General features: G+C 41.4%; 1 protein-coding gene across 1 annotated transcript in view; it reads left to right on the forward strand.

Annotated features, from left to right (window-relative positions):
* UNC13B (unc-13 homolog B) overlaps nt 1–20,926 on the forward strand; it is a gene marked incomplete in the record, with an annotated part of 1,551,453 nt that overhangs the window by 1,320,238 nt on the left and 210,289 nt on the right. The window contains 1 exon segment of the mRNA XM_053701016.1: nt 17,004–17,127. Within this exon segment, the coding sequence (XP_053556991.1) occupies nt 17,004–17,127 (124 nt within the window).

The raw sequence follows: 20,926 nt of genomic DNA on the forward strand, positions 1-20,926 counted from the left end.
CGCTTCTCAGCATTTTGAAGCCCGATTCCTCTCAGAGTATAGCGAATGTCAGAGGGACGTGGAGAGTATTACCTATTGAATGCAGTGATTTTCCTAACGGGGTCTATTTCATAGGTTCTCTGTTATCGGTCGTAGAGATTCATCTCCTACCTCCCTTTTCAGATCGACGATATACTCTCATATACCATTACCTCTACTGATAACTGTTTCAGTACTGGTTTGGCTATCTGCTATATGTGGATGGGTGTCTTTGGTAAGTATGTTTTTATTTCTTAAGACACCTCAGCTATGGTTTAGCATTTTATGCATTTATATAAAGTTCTAAATATATGTATTGTACTTATATTTGCCATGAGTCAGGTTCATGTATTTCCTTTTGCAGATTATCAGTTTCATATTTGGGAAAGTTAATATTGATGAAATATTTTTCTTACCTGGGGTTTAGTCTTTTTTTCAATTGACTACTTGTTTTAAATTTGCGGACTGTCTTAGGCTTGCGGGTGCGCTAAATGCCACACTTTATTGCATCATTCTTGGCGCGAAAAGGGCACGTCCGTTTACGTAAGTTCGTCATTTCCGGCGTCGTAGTTGAAGCAGGGGTTCACACAGGGTTGCGTCGTTAGTGACGCGTGTGTGTCACTTCCGGACATGGTTGGCGCCAAAAAAATTTCTAGTTACGTTGTGCGTCATACTTGGCGCCAAACTTTTTTCATTATTTATTGCCCCATTGCTTTTGCCTCTTGCCTTTTTCTAAGTCAGAGGGCTATGCTATTTGCATTTTTTCCCATTCCTGAAACTGTCATATAAGGAAATTGATAATTTTGCTTTATATGTTGTTTTTTCTTTTACATTCTGCAAGATGTCTCAATCTGATCCTGCCTCAGAAGTATCTGCTGGAACTTTGCTGCCTGACATCGGTTCTACCACAGCTAAGTGCATTTGTTGTAAAATTGTGGAGATTATATCTCCTAATGTCATTTGTATTAGTTGTCATGATAAACTTTTACATGCAGATAGAGTGTCCATCAGTAATAGTACATTGCCAGTTGCAGTTCCTTCAACTTCTAATGTACATGATATACCTGTGAATTTTAAAGAATTCGTTACTGATTCTATTCAGAAGGCTTTGGCCTCTAGTTATGGAAAGTCTGGCAGACCTGATCCGACAGTGCGGATCAGGTCTGCCAGACCTCGCTGAATACGGCGCTGGTGCAACGCCGCCCCCTGCAGACTCGCGGCCAACAGGCCGCCAGCAGGGGGGGTGTCAATCAACCCAATCGTACTCGATCGGGTTGTATTGTGGCGATATGTGTCCGCCTGCTCAGAGCAGGCGGACAGGTTATGGAGCAGCGGTCTTTGTTTCTGGCGAGTCTGATGACTCACCAGAAACACGGGGCATCAAGCTCCATTTGGAGCTTGATACATATGCCCCTTTGTCTGCATTTCCACCTTTTAATAAGCGTAAGAGGTCTTTTAAAACTTCTCATAAAGTTGATGAAATTTCAAATGACCGACAACATAATGAATTATCCACTTCTGATGAGGATCTATCTGATTCAGAAGATCCTTCCTCAGACATTGACACTGACAAATCTACTTATTTATTTAAAATGGAGTATATGCGTTCTTTGTTAAAAGAAGTGTTAATTACTTTGGATATTGAGGAAGCTAGTCCTCTTGATATTAAAACTAGTAAACGTTTAAATGCTGTTTTTAAACCTACTGTGGTTACTCCAGAGGTTTTTCCTATTCCTGATGCTATTTCTGACATGATTTCTAAGGAATGGAATAAGCCAGGTACTCCTTTTAATCCTTCTGCAAGGTTTAAAAAATTGTATCCTTTACCAGCGGTTGCAATAGAGTTTTGGGAAAAGATCCCCAAAGTTGATGGGGCTATTTCTACTCTTGCTAAACGAACCACTATTCCTGTGGAAGATAGTACTTCCTTTAAAGATCCTTTAGATAGGAATCTTGAATCTTATCTAAGGAAAGCCTATTTATATTGAGGTCATCTTCTTAGGCCTGCAATTACTTTGGCTGATGTTGCAGCTGCTTCAACTTTTTGGTTGGAGAATTTAGCGCAACAAGAATTGTATTCTGACATATCTAGCATTGTTTGCTTACTGCAACATGCTAATCATTTTATTTGTGATGCCATTTTTGATATTATCAAAATTGATGTTAGATCCATGTCTTTATCTATTTTAGCTAGAAGAGCTTTGTGGCTTAAATCTTGGAATGTTGATATGACATCTAAGTCTAGATAACTATCTCTTTCTTTCCAAGGTAATAATTTATTTGGTTCTCAGTTGGAGTCTATTATTTCAACTGTTACTGGAGGAAAGGGTTTTTTTCTGCCTCAGGATAAAAAACCTAAGGGTAGATCTAAGGCTTCTAATCGTTTTCATTCCTTTCGACAAAATAAGGAACAAAAACCTAATCCTTCCCCCAAGGAATCTGTTTCCAATTGGAAGCCTTCCTCAAATTGGAATAAATCCAGCACAGCTGGTAGGGGGCAGATGAAGGTTTTTCAAGGATGTTTGGATAAATTCTGTCCAAAATCAATGGATTCAGAGCATTGTCTCTCAGGGATACCGAATTGGATTCAGAGTAAGACCTCCTGTGAGGAGATTTTTTCTCTCACACATCCCAGTAAATCCAGTAAAAGCTCAGGCTTTCCTGAAGTGTGTTTCAGATCTGGAGGTTTCAGGGGTAATCATGCCGGTTCCTTTTCAGGAACAAGGCCTAGGTTTTATTCAAATCTATTCATTGTCCCAAAGAAAGAAAATTAATTCAGGCCAGTTCTGGATCTGAACATTTTGAATCGTTATGTAAGAGTACCAACTTTCAAGATGGTAACTATAAGGACTATTCTGCCTTTTGTTCAGCAAGGACATTATATGTCTACAATAGACTTGCAGGATGCTTACCTTCATATTCCGATTCATCCAGAACATTATCAGTTCCTGAGATTCTCTTTTCTAGACAAGCATTACCAATTTGTTGCTCTTCCATTTGGCCTAGCAACAGCTCCAAGAATCTTTTCAAAGGTTCTGGGTGCCCTACTCTCTGTAATCAGAGAACAAGGTATTGCAGTGTTTCCTTATTTGTACGATATCTTGGTACTAGCTCAGTCTTTACGTTCTGCAGAATCTCACACAAATCAACTTGTGTTGTTTCTTCGAAAACATGGTTGGAGGATCAATTTACCAAAAAGTTTTTTGATTCCCCAGACAAGGGTCAACTTTTTAGGTTTCCAGATAGATTCAGTGTCCATGACTCTGTCTCTAACAGACAAGAGACGTTTGAAATTGGTTGCAGCATGTCGGCACCTTCAGTCTCAGTCATTCCCTTCAGTGGCTATGTGCATGGAAGTTTTAGGCCTCATGACTGCAGCATCGGACGCAATTCCTTTTGCTTGTTTTCACATGAGACCTCTCAAGCTTTGCATGCTGAATCAATGGTGCCGGGACTATACAAAGATATCACAATTAATATACTTAAATCCCAATGTTCGACACTCTCTGAAGTGGTGGTTAAATCACCAGCGTTTAGTTCAAGGGGCCTCTTTTGTTCATTTGGGGAGCTGTCTGGGGATCTCTGACAGCACAAGGAGTTTGGAAATCGCAAGAGGCGAGATTACCAATCAATATTTTAGAACTCCGTGCAATTCTCAGAGCTCTTCAGTTTTGGCCTCTGTTAAAGAGAGAACCGTTCATTTGTTTTCAGACAGACAATATCTCGCAGTCCCCTAGCTATGAAAGAAGTATCTCGGATATTTGTTTGGGCGGAATCCAGCTCTTGTCTAATTTCTGCGGTTCATATTCCAGGTGTAGACAATTGGGAGGTGGATTATCTCAGCCATCAGACTTTACATCCAGGGGAGTGGTCTCTCCATCCAGATGTGTTTTCTCAGATTGTTCAGATGTGGGGTTTTCCAGAAATAGATCTGATGGCCTCTCATCTTAACAAGAAACTTCCCAGATACCTGTCCAGGTCCAGGGTTTCTCAGGCGGAAGCAGTGGATGCGCTGACACTTCCTTGGTGTTATCAACCTGCTTATATCTTCCCGCCTCTAGTTCTTCTTCCGAGAGTGATCTCCAAGATCATCCTGGAACAATCGTTTGTGTTGCTGGTGGCTCCAGCTTGGCCCCACAGGTTTTGGTATGCAGATCTTGTTCGGATGTCCAGTTTCCAACCTTGGCCCCTTCCGTTAAGGCCGGACCTACTGTCTCAAGGTCCGTTTTTTCCATCAGGATCTCAAATCATTAAATTTGAAGGTATGGAAATTGAAGGGCTTAGTATTAAGTCATAGAGGTTTCTCTGACTCAGTAATTAATACTATGTTACAAGCTCGTAAATCTGTCTCTAGGAAGATTTATTATCGAGTTTGGAAGATTTACATTTCATGGTGTTCTTCTCATCTGGCACAGATTAAACCTAATCCCAGATCTAGACTCTGCAGTTGAATTCTTTAAGTCTGAACTCCTACTAGTTTGGAATTTATATGCCCCGCTGCGTAAGGTGAGAGTTAAAGGAACACACTTAAATTGGATCACAGCTGACCTCATTCAAATGTACCAGTTTCTGGATTCATTGTGGTCAAAGTTCAAACAAACTGGCTTTATGAACGATCACTGTGTATATAGACAATGGCGAGATATATGCACTAAACAAACAAAATTGGCCAAGGCCCAATATTTCTGTAAAAATCTGAACAATAACATATCTAACCCTAGAAAGTTTTGGAAACTCATAAATAACTTACAAAATCCACCAATCCACTCCCAACCCTCCACTGTCAATGTGGATAACCAAACCCTGCAACTCCCCTTAGAAGTAGCAAATGCCTTTAACAATTATTTCTTCTATAAGGTACGACGAGTCCACAGATTCATCCTTTACTTGTGGGATATTATCCTCCTGCTAACAGGAAGTGGCAAAGAGCACCACAGCAGAGCTGTCTATATAGCTCCTCACTTAGCTCCACCCCCCAGTCATTCTCTTTGCCTACTCTAAGTACTAGGAAGGGTAAAGTGAAAGAGGTGATAAAATGCAGATGGATGGGGGCGGAGCCAGCCAGCAACCGGAGCGGTCATGTTTTTGCTCTGCTGCTCCGTAAATTAATTTTAGCAAAGGGGAAAAAAGCTTTAAAATAATTTATTTTTCTGCATCTTCATGCCAATTAAGCTTATGATTATCTGTAGGTGACAGTTTTGGTGACTATAGCTTAGCTCAGTGTCTGTCCGACGGTGCAGAGGGACCCAGGCTTAAAGTATTTCAGGCCTTAGGACGCATCTAAACAGTACCGGGCCAATTTACAAGATTTTTGAGTATCAGCGATAACCTGTACCCTACTGACATTCTTGGCATCTTCCAACATGGAGGAAGCAAATATCGCCATTTTTCAACTCCTATTGGACCTAGACCAGAAGATGTCTGCAGGATTCAAAGACCTCATATCTATACTGAGAGGCGCACACGTGGAAGAGGCAACGTCTGCAACACAGAAGTACGCTACAAGTATGGAGCAGCGGAGGAGAGCTCAACAGGATATTGACACATATATAGGGGAGATTGAGCCTACAGCTGCCAGGAGGAGCGTACCAACAAACCCTGTTCCCTATACTTCAGTTTTATTTACGGAAATAATGATGGGCTCTAAATGGGAGATCGATAGCATTGCTATGCGAAAAGCCGGAAGCACTGGAGATGCAGAGCTGAGTACAGGCCATCTGGCTGCGTCCGCAATGGTGTCAGGGTCAGACCAGTGGCTGAGCGCTTCTATGGACAGCCCTTTTGAATACGCTATCGGAGACACAGGTACAGTTTGGGACTGAGAGACTGAGCGCCGCTCTGACAGACTCCCAGACGTACAAAATCCTCTGCCGAGTTAACTACCTATTTCACAATAAGAGTCCCTGATGGCCAAATACCTGCACATTTGAGATGTTCTCGTTGGATATATAAACTTGCACAGAACTCTGTACATCCTTGCTTGACCCCAAGAGATAGGGTGACTGCCTAATGAGCACTGGACAGTGTTTGGATTGCTCTCAAGCGAGATACAGCAGGACACTGTTCTATTCTAAATGATGAAACTTTGTTCAGTCTGAGCATGCATTTTGGGATTTCTACTCAGTAGTTGATAAATAGATCATACTCCGGATGACGGCTTTGGGGCCTGAAAGTTGGGAACCTATTGCTTTGAACATTATATTTCCCTTATGATGCTAGCTGCATGGCAATTGTTTTTATAGTTTGTAGTCTTGATAACAGGGGTATAGAGCTCAAGTTTTCCGTCCAAATTGATGCATGCCTGAATGTTTTGTGCTTCTACCACTATAATCCTAATTATTTTAAAGGCCATAATCTTCTGCAGTACTATAGGAGAATGTTTATGTACCTACATGTTTGCAGCTCCTTATTTATCTCATGCGACTATTTACAGGTCTTGTAGTTGTAACGCTTAAGCCTTTCGCTGCTTAAGTATGCCTGCATTCAACTTAGTTGTTGTCTAAGGATATATGGAAAAGCATATCTACTAAGAGAGTACAATTTGGTTGCCTTAATTTGGACAGAGCCATCTTATATGAGCAGGGGACGAATAGCTTATTGTTTCATATCTTGATTGCTAAGGCAGAGAACACAACTGACATGTATTTACACGCCAGCGCTATAGTCTCTTGCCTATTTAACCTACCTCTAGGTAGGAGAGATCATTTCTTTATTTAGCCAAAGTTTGAAAAACGCAAGGAGGACCTATATAACAAGTTTGCTAATTTACTCACTAGGACTGTGTATATATATTTTAGTCCCTTACTTTTCCCTATATAGTTTGCTACCTCTGCAGTGGGTTTTGCAGACCCTTTATACAGTAATGAAAAACTTATACTCATACCACTGCTGTCCTTGAAGTTATGTGTTTCTTCGACCCTATAATATACTCAAGTTGATAGTACAGCTATATTATCTATAGGCTTGTATAATAGTATTATCTACATATATAGAGGAGTACTGATCAAATCAACCTTAGAGAATATAGCACTTATCTGTATATGGTTATTTGATATGTTTCGTTATATCTATAACTTTTTAGCACTATACCCCATTCAAGCTGCCAGATTTGGTGTGGGGTTTGTGGTACTTAAAATAACTTAGCTTACACTGTTTAATTGCTAGATAGGCATCTTAGTTGAATGCTTTGCTAATGCTTGTCCTCCCATTACCTATTCCCTGAGTACATTCGATTCCACAACTATTACTAGGGTAACTGTTACCTTATCCCTTTTCAAAGATTAGTATATTAGTTATTGTTCCCTGTATTACTACTTTTGGGTAATTGAATGTGTGTTGAGCTTCTATTTTTTTCTCACTGATCTTAACATTAACTGCTCAGAGGGCCTGGTGGTTTGACAGTTCCTACTCTAACTCACAATATATGACTTTTATGAAAGTATACCTTTATGATTCTGGGGAGCCTAGCTTTCTATCTTTCACTATGGAACATCTTCAACTATTCCTGATCTAAATCAGATATGCCTCATTACTATTTTTCCTTAGTTTTTTATGCCTCATTCCTCTAATATTAACTTAAGAGTGACCATACTATGTCTGAGGTGTTTGCATATATTTAAAAGTTGCTGTTTTTTTTTTATTTCTGAAAGGTTAATGCCTCTGACTTAGATACTTTGCTTTCGCATACTTAAACTCATTCTCCTTAAAACTGTTAGTCCTTGATACCTTGGGCCCCATTTGGAATAGCTCTTATCTGCTGTTTCTATATCCAAGCATAGTTATATTTTATATTTTATCAGCTAACAGCTGCTTTTGACAGTACCATAGCTCAATCACTATACGTGGTATAGAGCATCATAAATTGTATCTCCGCATTGCCAGATTTCTGTTGTTATGGGTTTAGCCCATTAGATCCGCCACATGTGTTAGATCAACCCTACTATTATGATATAAATATCCTCTGTCCCCAGTCATGTGAACAATTAACTTTCCCTCTTTGACACCACCCACATATTGGCCATAAAGTGTAGAGTCCCAAGAGTTCTGTTTGATAGACACCCTAACTGGCTCCGCCCCCCCCTTCCTTTATTCTAATTTGGAGCGGCTCTTGCCCGCTGTTTTTCCCTCCCCTCAACAAAATTATGAAACTAACCCCCGTTCTGAATAATTACACTATTTTATGATAACTAATGCAATTTGGGGATCATTCTTATTTCTACTACTAAAAAAAAAAAGAGGTCTCACTATTATATGTTCCAGTCATCCATTCTCGCCATACATGGGTCTCTTTTATTGTTCACTTTATATGTCATACGCTCCAGGATCAAAATTCTAAACACAGTGTTATAGTTTATAACAGCAGCTATTCCTTTTTTATTGAATTTGTTATGTGGTATTCTGAAAGTTTTCATTCATTTGTGTTTAGCACCACTGTCGTTTAGGTATAGCAATATTAATTATAATACTTGTACCGCAATGCTTTAACTTAGTCTATTACCTGTACGAGAACTGTATATTCACTTTTGTTAACTATGATTGGAGCCTGGACATATCTTTTATCTTGTTGTTACTACTCGTTACCTCAATAAAAAATGTATTTAAAAAAAAAAAAAAATGCAGATGGATGAAGACTTCTGCCTGGAGGCTGATGATCTTAGCATTTGTCACTAAGATCCAGAGCAGTTCCCACAGAATGGCTGAGGGGTACAAGAAACTTCAGTGTGAGGAACGTTTTCATGCTATATAGCAGTGAGGTATGTTCAGTCATTTTTTCTGGAGAGACTGTGGTATTTCAGAAAGGCTTACAGTATCCCCATGAGGGTAAGGGTAAGCAGTAATCCTAAGAGATATAGAAGGGTATTACTAGGCTTGCATAAGGGGCTTATAAAAAATGGTTGACACTGAGTTTGAAATGTTTGTGGGCAAACGTTTTGTGAACTGGGAGTGCTGTTAACGTTTTTTGGGCAATAGCGTTTTTTGGAGACTTTATTGAGGGTACACTTTGGCTTCTTTTTGGGTCTCAGAACCCACATGGCTAGTTTGGAACCGCTCTGGTGCGGTTCATTTAGGCTGACAAAACATCGAGTGAGATGGGCGGGGCCTATTTTCGCGCCTCAGATGCGCAGTTGTATTTACAAAGCAAGCAGCAAGCTCCAACTCCGGAGGGCCCTTGTGGAAGTTTTGGGCCAAATCAAAGCTTTAACCCCATTTTTCCAATCCCTGAGGGCAGGTAGGCGCCACAGCAGGGCTGTGGCGAGGTGCAGGGGGTGTTTTTTCTGGATTTAGGCTCATTAACTATCCGGTTTTCACAATAAAGGGTTAAGTGTGTTTTTTTCTTGTGGGGCAAACTTAACTGCATAAATTGAATCTTATATCAAAAATTTTAAACGATTGGTGTATTTTAAAGCAGTTTTGCAGAACGTGTATGCTTTTTTTCTCTTAAAGGCACAGTACCGTTTTTTTAAGATTGTTATTTTTTCACTAAATAAAGTGTTTTCAAGCTTGTTTGTGGTCATTACTAGTCTATTCAACATGTCTGACATTGAGGAAAGCCAATGTTCAATGTGTTTAGAAGCCATTGTGGAACCCCCACTTAAAATGTGTCCTTTAATGCACTGAAAGGACAATAAATTGCAAAGAACATATTTTAGCTAATAAAAGTATGTCGCAGGATGATTCTCAGTCAGAAGGGAATCAGGTTATGCCATCTAATTCTCCCCAAGTGTCACAACCATTAACGCCCGCACAAGCGACGCCAAGTACTTCTAGTGCGTCTAATTCTTTCACCCTGCAAGATATGGCCGCAGTTATGAATACTACCCTCACAGAGGTTTTATCTAAGCTGCCTGGGTTGCAGGGGAAGCGCAGTAGGTCTGGTGTGAGAGTAAATACTGAGCCCTCTGACGCTTTATTAGCCATATCCGATGTACCCTCACAATGTTCTGAGTTGGGGGTGAGGGATTTGCTGTCTGAGGGAGAGATTTCTGATTCAGGAAAGATGTTCCCTCAGACAGACTCAGATATGACGGCTTTTAAATTTAAACTAGAACACCTCCGCTTGTTGCTCAGGGAGGTTTTAGCGACTCTGGATGATTGTGATCCTATTGTAGTTCCAGAGAAATTGTGTAAAATTGACAGATATCTAGAGATTCCTGCCTACACTGATGTTTTTCCGGTCCCTAAGAGGATTTCGGACATTGTCAGTAAGGAGTGGGATAAACCAGGTATTACGTTTTCTCCCCATCCTACTTTTAAGAAAATGTTTCCCATATCAGACACCATGCGGAACTCGTGGCAGACGGTCCCTAAGGTGGAGGGGGCTATTTCTACCCTGGCTAAGCGTACAACTATACCTATTGAGGACAGTTGTGCTTTCAAAGATCCTATGGATAAAAAATTAGAGGGTCTCCTAAAGAAAATATTTATTCATCAGGGTTTTCTTCTGCAACCTATAGCGTGCATTGTTCCTGTAACTACTGCAGCTGCTTTTTGCTTCGAGGCTCTGGAGGAGGCTCTTCAGGTTGAGACCCCATTGGATGATATTCTGGATAGAATTAGGGCTCTCAAGCTAGCTAATTCTTTCATTACAGATGCCGCTTTTCAACTGGCTAAATTAGCAACAAAGAATTCAGGTTTTGCCATTTTAGCGCGTAGAGCATTATGGCTTAAGTCCTGGTCTGCTGACGTGTCATCAAAATCTAAGCTTTTCGCCATCCCTTTCAAGGGTAAGACCTATTCGGGCCTGAACTGAAAGAGATCATTTCAGACATCACTGGAGGAAAAGGCCATGCCCTTCCTCAGGATAAGACAAATAAGATGAGGACCAAACTTTTTTCGTTCCTTTCGAAACTTCAAAGGTGGTCCCTCTACCTCCTCCCCTGCTGCAAAGCAGGAGGGGAATTTTGCTCAATCCAAGTCAGTCTGGAGACCTAACCAGACTTGGAACAAAGGTAAACAGGCCAAGAAGCCCGCTGCTGCCACCAAGACAGCATGAAGGGGTAGCCCCCGATCCGGGACCGGATCTAGTAGGGGGCAGACTTGCTCAGGCTTGGGCAAGAGACGTTCAGGAAACCTGGGCTTTAGAAATCGTAACCCAGGGGTATCTTCTAGATTTCAAAGATTCTCCTCCAAGGGGGAGATTCCATCTTTCTCGATTGTCTGTAAACCAGACAAAAAGAGAGGCGTTCTTACGCTGTGTAGAAGACCTATATACCATGGGAGTGATCTGCCCAGTTCCGAAAACAGAACAGGGGCAGGGGTTTTACTCCAATCTGTTTGTGGTTCCCAAAAAAAAGGGAACCTTTAGACCAATTTTAGATCTCAAGATCCTAAACAAATTCCTCAGAGTCCCATCCTTCAAGATGGAGACCATTCGGACTATTTTACCAATGATTCAGGAGGGTCAATATATGACCACCGTGGATTTAAAGGATGCGTATCTGCACATCCCTATCCACAAAGATTATCACCAGTTCCTCAGGTTTGCCTTTCTGGACAAGCATTACCAGTTTGTGGCTCTTCCCTTCGGGCTGGCCACAGCTCCCAGAATTTTCACATAGCAGTGGCGCCTTATCTGGACGATATCTTAATTCAGGTGTCAACTTACCAACTAGCCAAATCTCACACGGACATCGTGTTGGCTCACGGGTGGAAGGTGAACGTAAAAAAGAGTTCACTTCTCCCCCTCATGAGAGTTCCATTCCTAGACATGAAAATTTTTCTGACGGACGTTAGGAAATTAAAGATTTTAACCACCTGCTGAGCTCTTCATTCCATTCCTCGGCCTTCCGTGGCTCAGTGTATGGAGGTAATCGGACTAATGGTAGCGGCAATGGACCTAGTTCCATTTGCTCGCTTGCATCTCAGACCACTGCAACTATGCATGCTCAATCAGTGGAATGGGAATTATGCAAATTTATCTCCTCAGATAAATCTGGATCAAGAGACCAGAGACTCTCTTCTTTGGTGGTTGTCACAGGATCATCTGTCCCAGGGAATGTGTTTCCGCAGGCCAGCATGGGTCATAGTGACGACGGACGCCAGCCTATTGGGCTGGGGTGCAGTCTGGAATTCCCTGAAAGCACAGGGAGTGTGGACTCAGGAGGAGGCTCTCCTCCCGATAAATATTCTAGAATTGAGAGCGATATTCAACGCGCTTCAGGCGTGGCCTCAGCTGGCTTCGGCCAGATTCATAAGATTCCAGTCGGACAATATCACGACTGTAGCATATATCAATCATCAGGGGGGAACAAAGAGTTCTCTAGCGATGATAGAGGTTACCAAAATAATTTGATGGGCAGAGACTCACTCTTGCCATCTATCAGCAATCTATATCCCAGGAGTGGAGAACTGGGAAGCGGATTTTCTAAGTCGTCAGACTTTTCATCCGGGAGAGTGGGAACTCCATCTGGAGATGTTTGCACAATTGATTCAGCAATGGGGCACACCAGAATTGGATCTGATGGCGTCTCGTCAGAATGCCAAACTTCCTTGTTACGGGTCCAGATCACGGGATCCTCAAGCAGTACTTGAGAAAGTTCTTTTTTTACTTCCTATCTCTTCGGCTCGAAGAGTTTCTGAACTATCTGCATTGCAATGCGACTCGCCTTATCTTGTTTTCCAAGGTGGTTTTGCGTACCAAACCTGGATTCCTTCCTAAGGTTGTTACTAATAAGAATATTAATCAGGAAATTGTTGTTCCTTCCCTGTGTCCTAATCCTTCCTCTAAGAAGGAGCGTCTGTTGCACAACTAGGACGTGGTTCGTGCTTTGAAGTTTTACTTGCAAGCGACCAAAGATTTCCGTCAAACATCTTCTTTGTTTGTTGTCTATTCTGGAAAACGTAGAGGTCAAAAAGCTACGGCTACCTCTCTTTCTTTTTGACTGAAAAGCATCATCCGTTTGGCATACGAGACAGCTGGACAGCAGCCTCCTGAAAGAATTACAGCTCACTCTACTAGAGCGGTGGCTTCCACATGGGCTTTTAAAAATTATGCTTCTGTTGAACAGATTTGTAAGGCTGCGACTTGGTCGTCGCTTCATACCTTTTCCAAATTTTCCAAATTTGATACTTTTGCTTCTTCGGAGGCTATTTTTGGGAGAAAAGTTCTTCAAGCAGTGGTGCCTTCTGTTTAGCCATCTGTCTTGTCCCTCCCGTTCATCCGTGTCCTATAGCTTTGGTATTGTATCCCACAAGTAAAGGATTAATCCGTGGACTCATCGTACCTTATAGAAGAAAAGTAAATTTATGCTTACCTGATAAATTAATTTCTTCTATGGTACGACGAGTCCATGGCCCGCCCTGTCATTTTAAGACAGATTATATTTTTTTGATTTAAACTTCAGTCACCTCTGCACCTTTTAGTTTCTCCTTTTTCTTCCTGTACCTTCGGTCGAATGACTGGGGGATGGAGCTAAGGGAGGAGCTATATAGACAGCTCTGCTGTGGTGCTCTTTGCCACTTCCTGTTAGCAGGAGGATAATATCCCACAAGTAAAGGATGAATCCGTGGACTTGTCGTACCATAGAAGACATTAATTTATCAGGTAAGCATAAATTTACTTTTTGTCGGATGCTCCACCACCCTGATTGACAAACTAATTAATGGCACGCATCTTGAAACTAGAAATGTGGATCAGGCCCCACTAAAATAGCAAAGACCCAATATAGAGAAGTTCAATTTTAGACCTGTACCCATCAATGTCGTTAAACACCTTAATAATCTAAAACTGAAAAACCAATCTGGACCTGATCAAATCCCAGCAATGCTGTTGAAGCTCAGTGCGCCGGCAATTGCTAAGCCTGTCACAACCCTAATTAATAAATCCTTGATGTCTGGATACATACCCAAACTCTGGAAAACTGCAAGAGTAGTGCCTATTCATAATAGTGGGGAGTTAACCTTGGTTTCTAACTATCGCCCTATATCATTGCTCCCAGTATTGTCAAAAATTTTAGAAAAATGCATCCATATGCAATTATGCGAGTATTACCAACTTTCTAACTATCTGACCCCTGATCAATCAGGTTTTCGCCTGAATCACTCCACTACAACTGCCCTCCTAAAAGTTTGCAACAACATCCAAACTGGCATGGAACAAGGAGAACTAACTGGAGCTATTTTCCTTGATTTTGCAAAGGCATTTGACACAGTAGACTACTGCTCAAACTAAAAAACTCTGGTATTGCTGATCGTCCGTTAACCTGGTTTTTTTCGATCATATGTATTGGATCGATCACAATATGTCTCCATTTCTAACAGTGACTCCCTCCCTCTCCCAGTCACGTGTGGTGTTCCCCAAGGTTCCATTCTCGGCCCCCTACTGTTCACATCCTCAACTGTACACATGTATGCAGATGACACGGTAATCTATGCAAACAATTCCGATCTGCAGCAGCTTGAAGCAGTGCTCCAAGACCAGTTCACAGAGGTAGAAAAGTGGATCTCAAAAAACAAACTCTTCCTAAACACTGACAAAACAGTCACAATGATCTTTGGAACGAGACCTAAATTACACAAATTACAAAATTCCCATCTACGCATCAAAACAAAATCCAATTGCACACTGAACGGAGTCCACTCTTTCAAATACTTGGGTATGTTGTTAGACCCTAATCTATCTTTTGGCCTCCACATAGAAAAACTTGCATCTAATCTTTATCCAAAACTAGGTGTCCTGTACAGAAACATATCTTGCCTCAGCCCTACAGTAAAAGAAAAGATTGTACAGCAAATGCTGATGCCTATCATGGATTATGGGGACTTAGTATATGCACCTGCTCCGCAAACTCACCTTAATAAACTTAATACATTGTATAACTCGTTCTGCCGCTTTGTGCTACAATGTAACTACAGGACCCACCATTGTGACATGCTAAAAGAACTAAACTGGCTGACGCTGGAATCCAGACGCACCCTCCATCTTTCCTGCCTTGTGTTTAAGAGCCTTTCTGGGAAGTTCCCACCCTACCTGAGCAGAATGCTCTCCCCGGCTATTCCCACCTCCTATAACCTCCGATCACAGCACATTATTAAGCTTGCCTCAGTACAAAAAGAAAGCAGCTCGATCCCCCTTTTCCTACAGAGCGCCACAGTTATGGAATGACCTCCCGCACACTTTCAAACCTTCCCCAAGCCTAATATCCTTTAAGAGATCCCTCTCTATATATCTCAAAACAGAATGCACCTGTCATGGTTGATTATATATTTCCTACCTGTTCTATGTTAATTTTTGCATATATTGTGTATTATTATTGTTTTTGTATTCTATTGTACCCTATTGTATCAATGCAATGTTTTGTGATCCCAGGACATACTTGAAAACGAGAGAAATCTCAATGTATCCTTCCTGGTAAAATATTTTATAAATAAATAAATTCTCTTGGCATTCTTTTAGAATTCCTAGAATTTTACAGTTTCTCCAGGATGGTTTGGATAGGGGTTTGTCTGCAAGTTCCTTGAAGGGACAAATCTCTGCTCTTTCTGTTTTATTTCACAGAAAGATTGCTAAACTTCCTGATATTCACTGTTTTGTACATGCTTTAGTTCGTATTAAACCCGTCATTAAATCAATTTATCCTCCTTGGAGTCTTAATTTGGTTTTGAAGGTGTTACAGGCTCCTCCGTTTGAGCCTATGCATTCTTTGGACATTAAACTACTTTCTTGGAAAGTGTTGTTCCTTTTGGCCATCTCTTCTGCTAGAAGAGTGTCTGAGCTATCTGCTCTTTCTTGTGAATCTCCTTTTCTGATTTTTCATCAGGATAAGGCGGTTTTGCGGACTTCATTTGAATTTTTACCTAAGGTTGTGAATTCTAACATCATTAGTAGAGAAATTGTTGTCCCTTCCTTGTGTCCTAATCCAAAGAATCCTTTGGAAAGATCCTTACATTCTTTGGATGTGGTAAGAGCTTTGAAATATTATGTTGAAGCTACTAAAGATTTCAGGAAGACTTCTAGTCTATTTGTTATATTTACTGGTCCTAGGAAAGATCAGAAGGCCTCTGCTATTTCCTTGGCCTCTTGGTTAAAGCTTTTGATTCATCAAGCTTATTTGGAGTTGGGTCAAGCCCCGCCTCAGAGAATTACAGCTCATTCAACTAGATCAGTCTCCACTTTGTGGGCTTTTAAGAATGAAGCTTTAGTTGATCAGATTTGCAAAGCAGCGACTTGGTCCTCTTTGCATACATTTACTAAATTCTACCATTTTGATGTATTTGCTTCTTCTGAAGCAGTTTTTGGTAGAAAAGTTCTTCAGGCAGCTGTTTCAGTTTGATTCTTCTGCTGCTATTTTCACTTTTTCTTTTCTTCATAAGAATAACTTATATTTGGGTTGTGGATTATTTTTTCAGCATTTGGCTGTTGTTTATTTTTTATCCCTCCCTCTCTAATGACTCTTGCGTGGAGTTCCACATCTTGGGTATTTGATATCCCATACGTCACTAGCTCATGGACCCTTGCCAACTACATGAAAGAAAACATAATTTATGTAAGAATTTACCTGATAAATTAATTTCTTTCATATTGGCAAGAGTCCATGAAGCCCACCCTTTTTATGGTGGTTATGATTTTTTTTTGTATAAAGCACAATTATTCCAATTTTCCTTTGTTGATGCTTTCTACTCCTTTCTTTATCACCCCACTACTTGGCTATTCATTAAACTGAATTGTGGGTGTGGTGAGGGGTGTATTTATATGCATTTGAGGTTTGGGAAACTTTGCCCCTCCTGGTAGGATTGTATATCCCATACATCACTAGCTCATAGACTCTTGCCAATATGAAAGAAATGAACTTATCAGGTAAGTTCTTACATAAATTATGTTTTTTTAGTTTCTCACTGACCTTGTAAGTAATGGAAAATGCCAGTGTGCTGTCTCATGGAAGATTAGTCTTTATTTTCTAATTACTTTTTTATATTTGTATTCCGTCGTTATGTTTCCGACCCCACTCACAAACATATATATATGTACCTTTCTACTCTCCCTGCAGTTTGACTCTGTTTGCCACCGTATGTGAGAAGACTGTGCTGAAGCGAGTGCTGAAGGAGCTCTGGAGAGTGGTGATGAACACTATGGAAAAGATGATTGTCCTCCCACCCCTTACAGATCAGTCGGTAAATAGCGGCTGCCATATCTGTCATTCATAGAGCAGGATATTTATATGAAACAGAAAACAATCTGCCTGCTGTATTAATGAAGGATTAAATGATTTTTCCATCCTGAATATTCTTGCAGTGAAGAGGTTAACCTACTTACCAGTGACTCTAACTGTGAAATATCAACTGAGCTCCTGGAAACGGTCCAGACTCAGCCAAGACTAGAGATTAGTTCACACTGCGTGATGCACATTCTCAGGCTCACAGTGGTGCCCAAATCATATTAATTGCATAGTCTGTGCAGCGTGGCAGCAGCTGTAACTTCAGGGCTGTGATGGGAAGTTAATATAAAGGAGCATTCACCGTAACTGAGAACACACACATCATCCTTTGTGCACTCGTATGCAGTTTATTTTCAGATCCTTGTCTGCTAAAGGCGTTTCCTTTTTAACCTACACAAGAGCTGTGAGCTATTTGTGTTCAGTATGATCAGTTTGCTGTTATTGTGTTCTTTTTTTTACCTAAACTTTACCTTATCACTTTCAGAAAAGCTTCAGTGCACCACAGACAAGTGATAAAAACAAAAGGGGTGGGTCTGGATCATGTGTTTTTATCAGACACGCACACAATAGCAGCTATATATCCCGTTATGGGAGCTAGGTGCAGTGCACTGTTTAGTTATGCACAAAATTGTTACTACAGTGGAAAATGTACAATATGATGACATCTCAGCAGTGCTTCCAAATATGTTGAAATGAAGCATTCTATATATTTTTGGGCCAGATTACAAGTTTAGCAATTATTGATTAGGCACTACTTTGCACTCACACAGTCAGTATTGCTCTATTGTGAACGTGAGCAGCTAAATGCTGTGCTCCATAATTATAGTGTGGACAATTTAATTAGTTTCTGATGCTGATTTACAGTGATATTACAAGTTAATTATTGCTATTAACCCTAAACCACAATATCCTTGTCTCAGATATTCCCCTAACCACTTAAAATCGCTCATCACAATTAACCCCTAAATTGCCTTAACATTAACATATGTCTCCTTACCGCCTCATTGCTTAACAACCCCCTGCTAAAACCCCTGACCGCAATTAACCCTGTAATCACCAGACCAACCAAATACAAAAATTGCCCAACTATTAACCCCCTACCAGTACATGAAACTTCCCACCCTCCAATTAAAAATCCCTAATGCTCATAACACCCAATGCAAAAATCCTCCCTAATTATGACCTAAATGCCATAACTTCAACTCACTATTAACTACTGGACATAACCCCAAAGCAAAAATCCCCCTGCTACCAATCCCCTAACTGTTGTAACCCAATACAAAAATCCCTTTTGCTAAGCTAATTGCTGACCTTCCAGAAAGCTAACAAAAAAAATCACTTTACCCCCTAACTGGCATAACCCTCCTTCCACTCTTAACCCCCTAACCAACATAACCTCCAATGCAAAAATCCCTCCACTCTTCACCCCCTAACCACCATAACCCCAATGCAAAAATCCTCCTTAATAATCCACTGAATGTTATAATCTCAAAACAAAATTCTCCCTGCTGTAACCCAATACAAAATAATCCCCTTTGCTATATTAATATCATGACCTTCCAGAACTCTGAAGAAAAATATTACCTTCCTGCTACTAACCCCCTAAATCTCATAATCCCTAACACGAAATTCTACTCACTCTTCATCCCCTAACCACCATAACACTAATGCAAAATTCCTGCCACTCTTCACCCCCTAATCACAATAACCCCCAATGAAAAATTCCCCCACTCTTCACCAACATAACACCAATGCTAACCCCCAAACTTTCCACCACCATAACACCAATGCTAACCCCCAAACTTTCCACTCCCTACCCACCATAACACCATTGATAACCCCACTTTCTTCACACCCTAACCACCATAACACCAATGCTAACCCCCCAAACTTTTCAGCCCCTATCCACCAAAACAAATTCTACCCCCCTCTTCACCCCTAACCATCATAACACCAATGCTAACACTCCACACCCTTCACCCTCTATCCACCATAACACCAGTGCTAACCCCCTACTCTCCACCTCCTAACCACCATAACATCAATGCAAACCCCCCACACTTTTCACCTCCTAAACACCAATTCTAACCCACCCACTCTTCACCCCTAACCCCCATAACACTAATACTAAAATCCCTCCATTCTTCACCCCTTAACCACCATAACACCAATGCTAAAATCTCCCCACTCTTCTCCCTAACCACCATAATAGCAATGCTAAAATCCCTCCACTCTTCGCCACTTAACCACCATAACACCAATGCTTACCCCCCACACTCTTCACCCCCTAACCACCATAACACCAATGCTAACCCCCTACAATCTTCACCCCCCAACCACCATAACCCCAATGCAAAAATCCGCCCACTCTTCACTCCTAACCACCATAACACCAATGCTAAAATCTCCCCCCACTTTTTACCCCTTAACCACCATAGCACCAATGCTAAAATCCCCCCACTATTCACCCACTAACCACCATAACACCAATGCTAAAATCCTCCCCACTCTTCACCCCCTAACCACCATAGCACAATGCTAAAATCTCCCCCACTCTTCAACCCGTAACCACCATAACACAAATGCTAAAATCCTCTCCACTCTTTACCCCCTAACCACCATATCACCAATGCTAAAATCCTCCCCACTCTTCTCCCCCTAACCACCATAACAAAAATGCTAAAATCCTCCCCACTCTTCACCCTCTAACCACCATAACACCATGCTAAAATATCCCCCACTCTTCACCCCCTAACCACCATAACACCAATGCTTAAATCTCCCCCACTCTTCACCCCCTAACCACCATAACACAATCCTAAAATCTCCCCCACTCTTCACCCCCTAACCACCATAACACCAATGCTAAAATCTCCCCACTCTTCACCCCCTAACCACCATAACACCAATGCCAAAATCCCCCCACTTACCACCATAACACCAATACTAAAATCCCCACACTCTTCACCCCCTAACCACCATAACACCAATGCCAAAATCCCCACACTCTTCACCCTTTAACCACCATAACACCAATGCTAAAATCCTCCCCACTCTTCACCCTTTAACCACCATAACACAATGCTAAAATCCTCCCCACTCTTCACCCCCTAACCACCATAACACAATGCTAAAATCTCCCCCACTCTTCACCCCTAACCACCATAACACCAATGCTAAAATCCTCCCCACTCTTCACCCTCTAACCACCATAACACAATGCTAAAATCTCCCCCACTCTTCACCCCCCTAACCACCATAACACCAATGCTAAAATCCTCCCCACTCTTCACCCCCTAACCACCATAACACAATGCTAAAATCTCCCCCACTCTTCACCCCCTAACCACTATAACACAATCCTAAAATCTCCCCCACTCTTCACCCCCTAACCACCATAACACCAATGCTAAAATCTCCCCACTTTTCACCCCCTAACCACCATAACACCAATGCTAAAATCCCCCCCCACTCTTCACCCCCTAACCCCCATAACACCAATGCTAAAATCCTCCCACCCTTCACCCCTTAACCACCATAACACAAATGCCAAAATCCCCCCACTTACCACCATAACACCAATGCCAAAATCTCCCCACTCTTCACCCTCTAACCACCATAACATAATGCTAAAATCTCCCCCACTCTTCACCCCCTAACCACCATAACACCAATGCTAAATCCTCCCCACTCTTCATCCCCTAACCACCATAATACCATTGCTAAAATCCTCCCCACTCTTCACCCTCTAACCA

Source organism: Bombina bombina, chromosome 2, assembly GCF_027579735.1.
Source record: "Bombina bombina isolate aBomBom1 chromosome 2, aBomBom1.pri, whole genome shotgun sequence".
NCBI lineage: Eukaryota > Metazoa > Chordata > Amphibia > Anura > Bombinatoridae > Bombina > Bombina bombina.